General features: G+C 39.4%; 1 protein-coding gene across 2 annotated transcripts in view; it reads right to left on the bottom strand.

The window, feature by feature from the left end:
• The window catches only part of LOC134754210 (dual specificity calcium/calmodulin-dependent 3',5'-cyclic nucleotide phosphodiesterase 1C-like), a 166,409-nt gene extending 161,396 nt beyond the window's left edge, over window positions 1-5,013 (bottom strand). For both annotated transcript variants that reach the window (XR_010128878.1, XM_063690371.1), the window contains exon 1: window positions 4,591-5,013. Coding sequence is in view for 1 of the 2 variants with exons in the window: in XM_063690371.1 (XP_063546441.1) it covers window positions 4,591-4,710 (120 nt within the window). In the remaining variant the exon portion in view is untranslated. The remainder of the gene's footprint in view (window positions 1-4,590) is intronic.
• Between the last annotated feature and the right edge of the window lie 8,453 nt (window positions 5,014-13,466).

Raw genomic sequence — 13,466 nt, 5'->3', positions numbered from 1 at the left:
TGATAACTTACACGCCCATGACCCATTGTTTTATTTTACGCCTATTGGAGAAAAACGAGGAATGCATTGTTTTTTTACCGTATTTATAATATAGTACATTATTACAGAGGCCGTGAAGTAAGGGGTTGCCGGCCGAATAGAATAGACGGCCGAACGTAGTGAGGTCGGATAGTTATGAGGCCGCCAACCCCTTTTCACGCCGAGGTATGTATAGTGCTTTTCTCAAACATGCAATGAAATAATAATACAAACATGATGATGATGATGATGACTGTTTCATGTCGTAATGTGATAGGTTATTCAGTGCGTGGAGTATCGAGGAGGAACAAAAATTTGATTATTTTTGCGCTACGACGCACGGTTTAGGAGATACAGCCCTATAAAGTTTTTTTTTTGTTTTTTTTTTTCATTGTGTTTTTGTATACTACTTTGGGGCTTCATAAAGTGTAACGAAAATTTTATTATTTATGCGCTACGACGCATGGTTTAAGAGACACTGCCCTATAAAGATTTTCTAAAGATCTTCATATACAACCTTAGTCTGTCCGAGGGAGTTTTTCCGGATGAATGGAAGGAGGCAGCAGTCATTCCAATACATAAGCTAGGTGACAAGCTAAATCCTAGTAATTATAGGCCGATTTCTCTGCTTGGGGTACTTTCAAAAATACTGGAAAAACTGGTTTGTAAACGTCTAGTCAGCTTCCTGGAAAAAAACTCGATAGTCTCCGACCGACAGTATGGTTTTCGTGAAAAGAGATCAACAGAGGACGCAGTGGTGTTGCTGACAAAACTAATTTCGGGATTTTTAGACAATATCGAGGCCTGCATTGGCGTTTTTCTAGACCTAACCAAAGCATTTGACACCGTCTCCATACCCATTCTTCTGAGAAAGCTTGAGCTCATAGGAATTAGAGGAGTAGCTTTAGACTGGTTTAATAGCTATCTATCAGGTCGAACACAACGCGTAAAGATCGATCAAGATGTAAGCAACCCCAGAGATGTCACTTTTGGTGTCCCACAAGGCAGCGTCCTAGGCCCAGTATTGTTCAATGTCTACATTAACGACATTGCCTCTAACAAATTACCCAATGCTGATGTTATTTGTTATGCCGACGACACGGTCATCCTCTTTCATGGAGAAAACTGGGCCAAAGTCGCTAGCTCCGCAGAAGCTGGTATGGCGGTGATAGCAAACTGGTTAACGAGTAATCTATAGGTACTCACCCTTAATGTTTTAAAAACCAATTTCCTCTGTTTTCATAAAACAAAGGCTTCCGCTCCACCTGCTTTGTCTCGGTTAAAAATTCATACCTGTTGTCAAAATGGATCGCCAATTGTTCCTTGTTCATGCCGTTTTATTGATAGGGCCCGTACTACTAAATATCTTGGTGTAATAGTTGATGAAAAGCTAGACTTCAGGGAACACTTACTTACTACAGCTAATCGAGTACGTAAATTAATATATGTGTTTAAAAATCTCCGAAACTCAGCCTCCAAGACACTGCTAAGAATAGTTTACATCAGTATTTGCCAATCAGTATTAGCATATTGCATAACTGCATGGGGCGGAGCATGTAAAACCCACATGGTGCTGTTGGAGAGGGCACAACGTGCTGTTCTCAAGGTTATTCTTCGGAAACCCATTCGATACCCAACCCAGCTTGTATACAGTGACATGAATGTCCTCACCGTTCGTGGATTGTTTGTTCTGCGCGTGATGTCTAATGTACACGGAGCGGTTATAAAATCTCCCAATTACAACTCCATGTTGCAAAAGCGTACCTTCAAAGTACCCATACCTTCGACTTCGTCAGTTTTTGCTCACCGTCTGCCTAACTTTCTGCATCCATTTGTTTATAATAAAGTTAATTCTAAAATCTCCATTAAAACATTGTCCGTTAGAGAAGCCCAGAAAATAGTATCAGCCTGGCTCAGCTCCCTTACGTATGAGGATATAGAGGATCTCATGAAAGTAGTCAAGTAATTATATTCACTCTCAACAACACACACACACACACACACACACACACACGCGCGCGCGCGCGCGCCCGCACACACACGCACCTAAACAGTACCTATACACCCAAAATTGCACATGCATCACCTGTAAACCTAAGTTTAGTTATGTATGTAGTTTTAGTTTCACCCTAGTATTATTGTTATTACCTACTGATTAGTAACTTCTTTAAATTTAAGTATAGTGTCTTAGTGGCTTTTTGCACAAATCATGTCACTGATATTTCGTGTCTGGATTGGTTACCTACGTGACAGGCCACGCCTAGTGTAGGAACCGGTACAACCGTCATTGTAAATGCATAAATGTACATAAATTGTCCCTTAGTTTTAAGACCAGTTAATTTTGTTTCTGCCTAATTCTTTGTGTACAATAAATGTTTTTTTTTTTTTTTACTTTTTTATTGTTTTTTGTTTGCTTTTTTTTTAATATAAATCAAGGGTTCCCCATCTAGGTGATGGGAACGAAATTTTTATTATTTTTGTGCTACGACGCATGGTTTAGGAGATAAAGCCCTATAAAGATTTTTTATTGTTTATTTTTGTATTTTTTTTTATATAAATTAAGGGTCACCCAGACGGGAACGAAAATTTTATTATTCTTGCGCTACGACGCATGGTTTAGGAGATACAGCCCTATAAAGATTTTTTTTTTCTTTTTTGTTTTTTTTTAGTGTAAATTAAGGGTCACCTAAAGGGGAACGAAAATTTGATTGTATTTGCGCTACGACGCATTGTTTAGGAGATACATACAGCCCTATAAAGTTTTTTTTCTGGGTTTTTTTTAGCATGTTTAACCGCTTATAAATATAGTAGCAGTTTTTTTTTTTATGTCGCAAGTATGCTTACAGAGAGGGTGGTCGTTGGCTGTATGTTATATTTCCTTTGTCAGTCTAATCTAATTGAGCAAATTTAAATGTTATCGCAAGTCAAAAGTGAAACCTGAAAATTTGACATGGTTAAAGGATTTGCCACACTGGACTGGATGTGTTCTGCGGTCAGCAGTCAGGTCAAACCTACATTATGTATGAACAGCATTGACAGCAACCTTTGAAGTTGAAGTTTGACCTGACCGCTGCCCGCAGAATGCATCCAGTATGGCAAATCCTTTACAGTCGGGATTGTAATATTTCTCACAATTAGTGAATTAGTGTCAGCAGGTTTTAAACTTTGCCTTAAGTTAAACTCGACTAGGATGGTTTTTTCGAGATTTAGGAGCATTCCATTCACTGCTCACCACTCAAGAGAGGTTACCAATAACCACTTTGCCTAAATAAGTGATGACGACGATGTGCCACTATTTCTACATAAGCGATTACCTCTTAACTTAGAATGACCCGTTTACAGTATTGAAAAAATATCTTAACAATAGCCATTAGAGCAATACTTACAACTGATGTTAACAATATTATTTCTGGGTACTTTCATTGATTTTTATTCATTTGAATGCTCGCTCCAACCTAGTTTGAATTAAAGTGTATTGTATATTGTAATTCGACATTTTCTAGATTGTACACATCTCTGTATAAGGTATCAAATATTTCGTTAATTCCATATTTACACTTGTATTTTGTAATTTTTGGTTATTTTTATTGCTTGTGAATAATTTACATGTAAAAGTGCCCCTGTGGGCTATTTGCTAATTAAATGTTTGATGTTTGTATTTCTGATCTGGATCTATTCATTGTAAGCCTCTCCATTTAGTTATCCCTTCCCTTTATGAACTGAAATAAGTGAGTAATATCCTTATGGGATAGGATGTTAAAACGCCAGACTTCCTACATAAACCTAAAAATACTACACAATGCAGAGGCTACCCTTTAACCAATATTTATGAATGTAATTATATAATATAATATTTATAAGCTAGGCCGCATAGATTTCATTTACATTATACTTAACTTCCTAAAGGGGTAAGGTTCTATATTGCCAGAGGTGCCCGCAGATATGGCACAATCTATGTATGTTGTAAGGCAAAAATTGTCACCCTTAAATATTGTTTGTATTTTTGTCTTATTCAGATTTTAATGGACAACAAATGGTAACGAGGCTTGAATTAAAGATGTTTTAAATGGGGTTTGTTAAAGGGTAGCTTATTTAGCACCTATACAAGTAGGGGTTATGTTATGAGTTATGAGTGTTATGACAGTCAAATGTCAAAAAGCTAGTTATATCAAATAGTAACTCATCAGCATCACATAGGTATTCACTGACAACATGGCCAATACACAAATCAAGTTGGGAATTGACTTGTATTTTTGTGACTTGAATGTTGACTATGTACCATTTTGACAGCTGATACATTGTAGCAAATATGATATGGGATACAAATAAATTATAAGTAAGCCACATTCAAATACTGAACACTAATCAGAGCTTATACATTGGTGGAATAGCCGATTACTGGCTGTAATTTATAACATCTTGAGTGATACTGATATAAAAACAAGCTGCATTTTTGTTTGAATGGATTTACGAAGTATGAACTCACTTGTGCGTAAACACGCGTTAACTTGACGAGCTGCGATAAAAAAATGTGCATTGAAGCAGTTACTGCTTTGATATGAAAATGTTTACCAATGTGTCTTGATCGCCGAGCTCCCTGTAGTAGGACTCGCTGCTACCTCGTCTGCTGCCGATGCACATAGCTCTCCGTAACAGTCCAGACAACATTGAGCAAAACCCACATTGTTGCATAGTTCTCGTTTATACTACTAACCAAACGACTCGAGATTAACTCATAAACCGCAAAGATTTACACTATATGAGATTCAAAATCCCATTCACCCTTACCAGACACACTTATAGTAACATGGGCTTTACATTTTGATTATTTTTGGTCATATCTGAGCACTAGAAGGAGTAAACACGTCTGTTTATGTGTCATAATTTATATCGAAATAAATATTTCGTTTATTTTTTTGTTACGGCCATAGCGCACGATAAGCGAGTAATGAACGCTACAATCAAACTAGACTAGACTACACTACCTAACCTACCTATTCTATACCATACCTAAATAGAACTATAGCTAACTATATGATACACTGCTACAACGTACAACCACAGATTAGACAGCGAATGCCAACGATTTTGCCAGCTGGAGTAGTCTTTACTCGCTTGCTTACAAGCAAGATTGCGGAAGTCTATCTCTGTCACTCAGTTAGGATGGTATTTTTATTTTACTGGTAACATTATTTATACAGATAAGAAAAACGTAAAGCTCGCTCCAGCCGGGCTAGCACATGATTGGCGCAAGAGTATCTCGCCGCGACATAGACTACCCGTCCCTCTTTAATACATACAGTTAGTAAAAGATGGGTAGTCTATCTCGCGGCGAGATACAGAGTAGTATACTGTGTTCGCGGCTTCGCGCCGCGATTCGCGCACGAGTGTGGAGGGCGCTTATTATTATTATTATTTTTCCAGAAACCTTCTGCAAACCATTACTGAACGAATTACATGTAAAATACAATAAATAAATTGAAAGTTTTTTTAGTAGTCTTCTTCATTACTTGAAGGGAAGGGAAGAGGAAGTTCTCCTGTCAACCCTCAGAGAACAAGGACCTCAGAATAACACGGATTTAGATTTTCTAAAGCATAGAAGTCGGAAAAAATGCTTCGTAAATATGTATACCCGTATTTACTTCCTTACGAATTAGATAATGTGCCGAAAAGAGATGCATATATGCTTGTTATTTCTCATTTACGTACGGTGTCATAAGTTTAATAATTTGCTAGGGATGTAACTGTGTCGACTTTTTATATCGATAAATTATGCATAAGTTGATGTGCCGTGTAAAAGAATAATCACGAAATTGGCAAATTGATAATAGTCTAGCTAATGAAAGTTGAACCTGAAAAAACGCGGCAATTTCAAGAAATCTGTAGCAGGTGGCTCGTTGAAATGAAATGAAATGCGTTGAATACAAGAATTGCATAACTTTTATACTTTTTATAATTTTCATATTCTAAAAATCATTAAAAAGTATAAAAATTATGCAATCCTTGGAATCAAAGAGCCGCCTGATATGAGGATTAATGCATGTATCTAGTATAGCTTTTATCTCATTTGCAGTCTACCACTCAGAACCGTCTAACTATACCTCTCGTTTTTTTATCATTAGAAAGAAGGCGAGCGATCTTATCGTGTCGTTTTATCGAAAAACACTTTGAAAATAAGTCACAACAAATATAATATACGATCATTTACATACTTTTGCTTTTATAAGTAAAATATTGCTATATTTATAAAAAACTTGTCAATAAAAAGACACGTGGAAATGGTTTACCGTTTTTTCTAATGCTAAAAGACTAAGTATAGTTTCTAGCCATGTACATACCAAATAGGAAATGAAAAAAGAAAAACGTTCGTGTAATATATTTTTTTTATTTAATAATAGGGAATATTACGCGAAACTCGGCGTAGGTGGCGCCACTATCACAATCTGAGGGTCTATCGCGAAACAAGAAAATCGAACTTTCGTTATCTAACATCTCTGTCACTCTTGCGTATTCGAGCGATAAAGAGGCAGCTAGATAACGAAATTTCGGATTCGAGTTTTCCGGTAGGTCCCCTGAAAACTTGTCAAAAACCTGTTAAAGGTACAGTATGAATAAGTTACTCTACGGTGCACTAAAAAAGCTAGTGCTGCACTCTGGTGGCAGAACATTGCAGTAATATCCCCTATTCCTCGTCCTTTGGAAATCTGAAATAAAAAGATGAGTTTTGTGAGATAGGTAAACCAACAATATTAATAAAAGGAACATTCATCAATGATCATTAATGTCTTTTTTATTAGGGTTCCGTACCCAAAGGGTAAAAACGGGACCCTATTACTAATACTTCGCTGTCCGTCTGTCTGTCACCAGGCTGTATCTCATGAACCGTGATAGCTAGACAGTTGAAATTTTCACAGATGATGCATGTCTGTTGCCGCTATAACAACAAATACTAAAAAGTACGGAACCCTTGGTGCGCTCGTCGTTAGTATTATACTATAGTCTGGCAAACACAATCTGTCAGTAAGTAAGAACAAAGAAAACTATAGGTACAGGGTATCGTTGGAAACGAAAAGGCCGACGAACTCGCGCGAGCAGGGGCTAAGGGGAAGAACTACAGTCCTGAGCCGTTTTGTGGGTTTCCCAGAAGCCTAACGCGGCTCACCCTAAAGACCTACTGTCACTACAAAACCATTCAACTCTGGAGGGAAAAACCAGGTTTGAACCATTCCAAAGCGCTTATCAAGGCCTTCAGCAAAAAGGCGTCTTCGAGCGCCTTGGCGCTGCCTAGGAACCAACTGCGCAACTTGGTTAGGGTGCTTACCGGGCACTGCGGCCTAAATAAGCACATGCACACTATGGGGAAACGTGACATGGGGCGGTGCAGACTCTGTATGGAGGCAGAGGAGACGCCCCTACACATCCTCACAGAGTGCCCCTGCCTAATGCGCACTCGTGACTTGATCCTGGGTGGACATATATTGCGCCCGGAGGAGTTAAAGTCTCTCGAAACCAAAAAGATCCTGCAGCTGTTTGAAGTTGCAGGTTTGGATCGAGAGTTGTAGTAGGTAGCGATCACAATAGATCAGAGATGGTCGCAGTGATACATAGGCTCTGGAGCCTTACATAGCCCCTAGAAAAAGAAGAAGAAGAAGAAGATAGGTACAGTCGAAGGCAAAAATATCGATCCAGACAAATGGCTCAAAAATATGTGAACACGATTTTATTGTCTGAGCGTACACATATTTTTGAGACTGGGAATGTATATATATTTATGCCCTTGACTGTACTCATCAATTAAAATGAGACAGTCCTGGGCCAAACTATAAGAAAGCTGTAAATGTCGATAGGTTATTGATCTGAGGTCGATACATCACTATGCCAAAAATATAACCTTTCATACTTAGCAGAAAAGTTCGAAAATATATGCAAAAATCTATATAGACTTGAATGCAAGTAATAATTACATAAACAACATATCGATTTCAATGTTTAGGGTCAGGTCCTATAAATTAATTTCTTCAAAATTGAACAAAACTCACCGATTAAAGGTTATCGGTTCGTGCGTATTTTCTTTTCTTCCTGTATGCGATTTACAGCCCTCGATCACAAGACATTATCACAAAGGGAACTTCAAACCATTACAAATAAAAATTCAGCACATTTTCCAACAATCTTTTAGGAATAGCAACAATACAATTAAAATAAACCAAGATGACCGCTGAAATTCCCGAAATATTTCAACTAAAATAATACGACTATGTCAAGTTGTTACAGTTGACACCTACCTGTGAAATAACGAACATATATTTTATTTTACTGGATTATATTATAGAACCACATAGGACCATTTGACAGTTGCCTCAGTTCATCTTATGACAATACTGAAAAAAACGAAAGAACTTGCGGATTGTTGTCTCACTCACTCATAGACAAAAAGTAATAGCGTGTTGTGAATACGATATCTTTTACCAAGCTTTTATTTTTGCCCGGCTTCTTTGCTTTAGTCATTATTCTGAGCATGGAGACTGTATAAAGGAGCCAAATCTCTATGTATGAAAAGTTTCCATCAAAAAACAGTAATTAGGCGGCGCCACCATACACCGAAATACTACCAAAAACAACCTACGTAATTTGGTCGGGTTATTTGTTGCCTTATATGGTTCATGTTATACTCATGTCCCAGAGCCTAACTATTAATTCTGTGACATCATTGACATTGACATTATGAAGAAGTGTTTTTCTAGCTTGTATTCGACTAGAATAGATTTTGTTATTATTATTGAACCCACTTCAATGAAAGTTTTTTTTCAAATGCATGTTCTATAAGACAGAAACAATTGTAAATATTAAAACATTGTACTATTATTACCTAAATATCGTTATTTATGATTATTTGTGTATCGTATATTTATAAAAACAATATCGAATGTTGCCTTTGGAAACTTAAAACATTCTTGCAGTAAGAAAATACGCCTCTTCTTTGACAGGCGTTCCGTTCCATTCAGACAACTTATTAAGAACCGTTTTTCATTATTAAAAAATAAACGTGTTATAATACTTATAATGATGGAGAGGTAAGTAATAAAATATGAAATATGCATATTTTTCGTATTCTTACATTAACAGTAGGTTTTTATGTTGATTACGACGTTTAACTGAAACTAATATTAACACTCATCAATAAGTAGTCATGAATTAGAACAAGTAAAAATTTTAAAAAATTGGAAAAGTAAAAAGCACTAGTTTGCGAAAACCAACTTTCCGCAAGCTGTACAGCCACGAAAAGTAGCACTTTTTGAGCAACTGTATTAAAAATGTCATTCTTCACTCGTCCCGAATCTTGCTTTCTCGGTACTCGTGAAGTAATGACATACTTTCCGCACTAGCATCGAAATGTACTATATTATCAAGGGCCTCTGACCCTTTGCAAATTTATGTAAACGCAATATACATATTTTTATTTGTGGTCTACCACATTTAATTTTAGAAAAATTTAATAATATCCGTGAAGTCCGTTTTTAAGTATAGTAATAGTAATATATTAGACCAATATTGAGTAACTCCATTTTTTGCTTACCTATTGGTTCATCGGTCACCTGAACTCGGCGTTTGGTGTTGTAGGGTTTAGCTTGTAAGTAAGACTTTAATAACAGTATAAGATGTACCAATGAGGATATAATAAGATAGAGCGGTACTGTCATAGTAAATTTTGTAACCACTGTAAATTCACTGCCATCTATCGACATACTTTAAAACTAAAAATGAAGATTTATAAAAATAACATCCATGCATAGATCGTGATCGGCAACGCAGGCTTCGTCAAGTGGACACAAAAGCAAATCAGCAACAGGCTTCGTCATCGACTTACAAATGATGTAATCCGCAACAGGCTTCGTCTAGCTTAACCACTAAATTAAACTATTTAGGCTATGGTGCCACCCCGGACCGTAGCCGGTCCAAACGTCCCCATGACACTGGCAGCGTTGCCCCGTTGAATTGCCAAGGAGATCTGTTGGACCAGGTACGATCCGGAGCGAGGATCGCAACTCCTATCTCTCAGTCGCCGACCCAATTCCCACACAAACTCCTTAGCCTCCGCACCCCAAGGTCCTGCAGTCTCCACCGCAACTGGTATAAAATCATACATTGGTTCCAAGGCAGAGTACTTCGTATGATTCTGTTTAGCAGCATACTCCGCAGCTGAACCAGCAGCACCGATGGTGTGACTCAGATGGGACGGGGCAAAGGTGCTAACACACGTTGCGTCCCATAAGAGGCACCGACCCTTCTGCCAAGGAAACAATGTAAGACCATCTGGCCTTTTGCCATCAGCCCGGCACAATCCCGGAGGCTCCAGGACACAGGGAACATTGGCTGAGACCAAAGCCCTGCGAACTACCTCATTTATCGCATGGTGACGAGAAAAACGCCCAGCGCACCTCTGACAACTAAGGCCATGGTGACCGTCCTCCTGAACCATGGCTCCACATATACACCTATGTACCTCACAAACCTTCGAACCCAATCGTAAAGCAACCGCAATCCTCAAAGAATCGTTATCTAGTAACGTGCCTAACTGAGGGGAAGGCAACGCATGAAGCCATGCTCCTGATTCGCACCTAGATGCGGCCTTGAGGCGCGCTAAATCTGAGCCAATAGCCTCGCTCAGCAAATCTGCAACCACCTTCTTACATAGGATGTCGTCCCAACATCTTTGGGTCGCAGGATTGCTTGGCGGTTCCGTACCCTGACAAAACGATGACCACTTGACAAATGCCTCCGCAGCAAAAGGTATCTGGGAATTGCCACCATTGTCAGACAATATTCGAGTGACTAGTCCCAAAGTACCATGTGCCGAGGCAAGGAAAGCCACTACGCCTACTTCACGACACCGACGAACCCCAAGACCCCCGTGACGTACCGGAAGAACAGCCTGGGTCCACTGCGCCTCATTCAGATGTACATTTGATATTGACTCCAGCGCTAACTTGAGTGTGTCGTCTAATTTCGCTACATCGTCATGAAACATCCAGGTGGGAGATGTTCTTAAAATATACATTATCCGAGGCATCGCGAAACAGTTCCGCAGAAGAACAAGCGAGACATGCTCGGATAAATGGCTGAGGTGTATCTGGGCCTTAGCTAAAGCCAACCTTTTCTCTTCCAGAGCCGAACTGACGCCTTCCAGAAATATAGGAGCACCCAAAAGAGAAAAGGTTGACTTTTGCAGGCGTCGCACCCCTGGCAATACTGCCTCAAATCTCGATATGGTATTAGCCTCATCGGAATCGCAACAGAACAGTTCGCATTTGCCCGTATTTATCTCCAAACCGATCCCTCTCAAAGCCGGCACCAGCCTTTCAACATCGTTCAAAACTGTTTGCGGATCACCTCCAATCGTTCCGTCATCCAAATACCACACGTTCAGGGGTGAATCTAAAGATGTGATAACCTTTTGCATGGCCAAGCAAAATATTAATGGACCCAAAGGATCTCCCTGCTGGGCCCCAACCCGCGAGGATATCAGGGTGTCGCTATACTGTAAATGGCTGTCAGCATGGTAACATTGATAAAGGAACGGGTAAATCGATGGTACTTTGTTCATAGTTTCATCAAGAATAGTGTCCCTCTCAACGCTATTAAAAGCATTCTTGATGTCTATCTTCAAAATACGGGACCCGTATCCCTATTCGCTAGTGCAAATGCTCGAATGGCATGGATCGCTGCTTCACAACCCTGAGCGATACCAAAACCCACTTGAGTTGGCTGCAGATAATTGGCCATCGGTTCTTTAACAGCCCGACAACACAATTTAGCCGTGAGTCGACGAATTGTGCATCCTATTGCTATCGGCCTGACCCCACCGTCCTTTTTGGTAAGAGCGCAAAGGGAAGCGCCATATAAAGGGGATTGAGCGCCATATAAAGGACTGACAAGGGGATTGAGCGATCCCTTCAAAAGGAAATTACATAAGTTCGTTAATGAGTCGAGTAGCCGGGGCCCATTACTACCCGCCGTAGAAGATGTCAGTTCCTTAAGATGCTGCGGACGCAAACCATCCAAACCCGCAGCAGACCCGTTGTAAAATGAACCTAACGCCTCCCCCACTTCAGCCGGCGTCACCGACAAGGAAGGGCTCGAAGCATCAGGTTCCGGCGGAAACACTAGAGGCCTGGACGGTGACGGATGTTTCTCACGAAGGGATGCCAAAGTTTCATCGTTCGACGGCGCCAGCGACGAGTCTGACAAAAGGAGCCGGACCGCACCTCTCAAGTCACCATCATGCACCTTGCCCTCTATGCTCTTATACAAAGACCTTGACTTCCGCGATGAGTCCTCTGGGAAGTATAACGTTGCGCTATCCACGTTTTCCTTCACCTTGGAAGTCATGGACTTCTTTGTACCTTTCTCTGGAGCCCGCAAAGCAGAAAAAGATAAGGACAACAACGAGAACCAGTCCTCAACGCTATTGGACTGTACACATCTATCCATTATGGCCCCTAATCTCTCCGCTGCCAAGCATCTCGCGCCCTTTGGGATGTGCTTTACCTTAGCTTTAAGTTCAGTCAATTTATCGAAGCAAACGTGAGGAATGGGTGCTGCTGGGGACGCATTACCGTTATCTGGTGACGCCAACGATGGACTGTTAGGTCCCGGAACCCCCAAGGTGCCCAGACTAGGAGATAAAATGTCCCGATGGACACGTGTTATCTGGACCTTAAGGCCTTTCGGCACCACATAAAGCCTTGGTGATCCAGGGCAGTAGGGACATACCGACTTAGAGGGGCTGCTCATTTCGATTATACTAATATACCTACACACAAATAAATTTAAACAATTTTACGTAAACCCTTGAAAACCTTATGCAAACACACTAATAAATATATAAAAAGGAGATGTAAAAATCAGCTATTCACAGTAAACATGACAAAGATGAAAAAAAACAATTTGACATGAAAAATATAAAAAATCATCAAAATTTATATAAGTAGCACTAAAATGTCAAAAAATATAAAAAAAAAAAAAACAATGTCATAATCATTAAAAAACAAAAACAAAACAAACTAAGAATATATACAACACACGAAAAAACCGGAATTAAAAATTGTATGACTAGTTATTGAATAAAACAATGACAATGAACTTTTTTAAATGTCAGTAACGATAAAACAGAAAATTAATACCTAAACTATAAATATTAAAACATTAATAACACAGATTTAATGTCACATCAAAATAAAAATAAAAAACAAAAACAAAATTTCTATTCCGGGATTCGAACCTCCGCCCACCTAGCGCGCAATGCAACAATCTCACGAGTCACCCACTAGACCGCGGCGACCGATGACGTCGTCGACGAAAAATAGAATAAGTTCCAACCGGTACAGTAAGTTGCGCATACGGTATGTGGTACAGATTTAATGTATGTGGCATACCCAACAGCTCAA

This window comes from Cydia strobilella, chromosome Z (genome assembly GCF_947568885.1).
Source record: "Cydia strobilella chromosome Z, ilCydStro3.1, whole genome shotgun sequence".
NCBI classification, from domain to species: Eukaryota; Metazoa; Arthropoda; class Insecta; order Lepidoptera; family Tortricidae; genus Cydia; species Cydia strobilella.
This window is presented reverse-complemented; position numbering and strand designations above follow the sequence as displayed.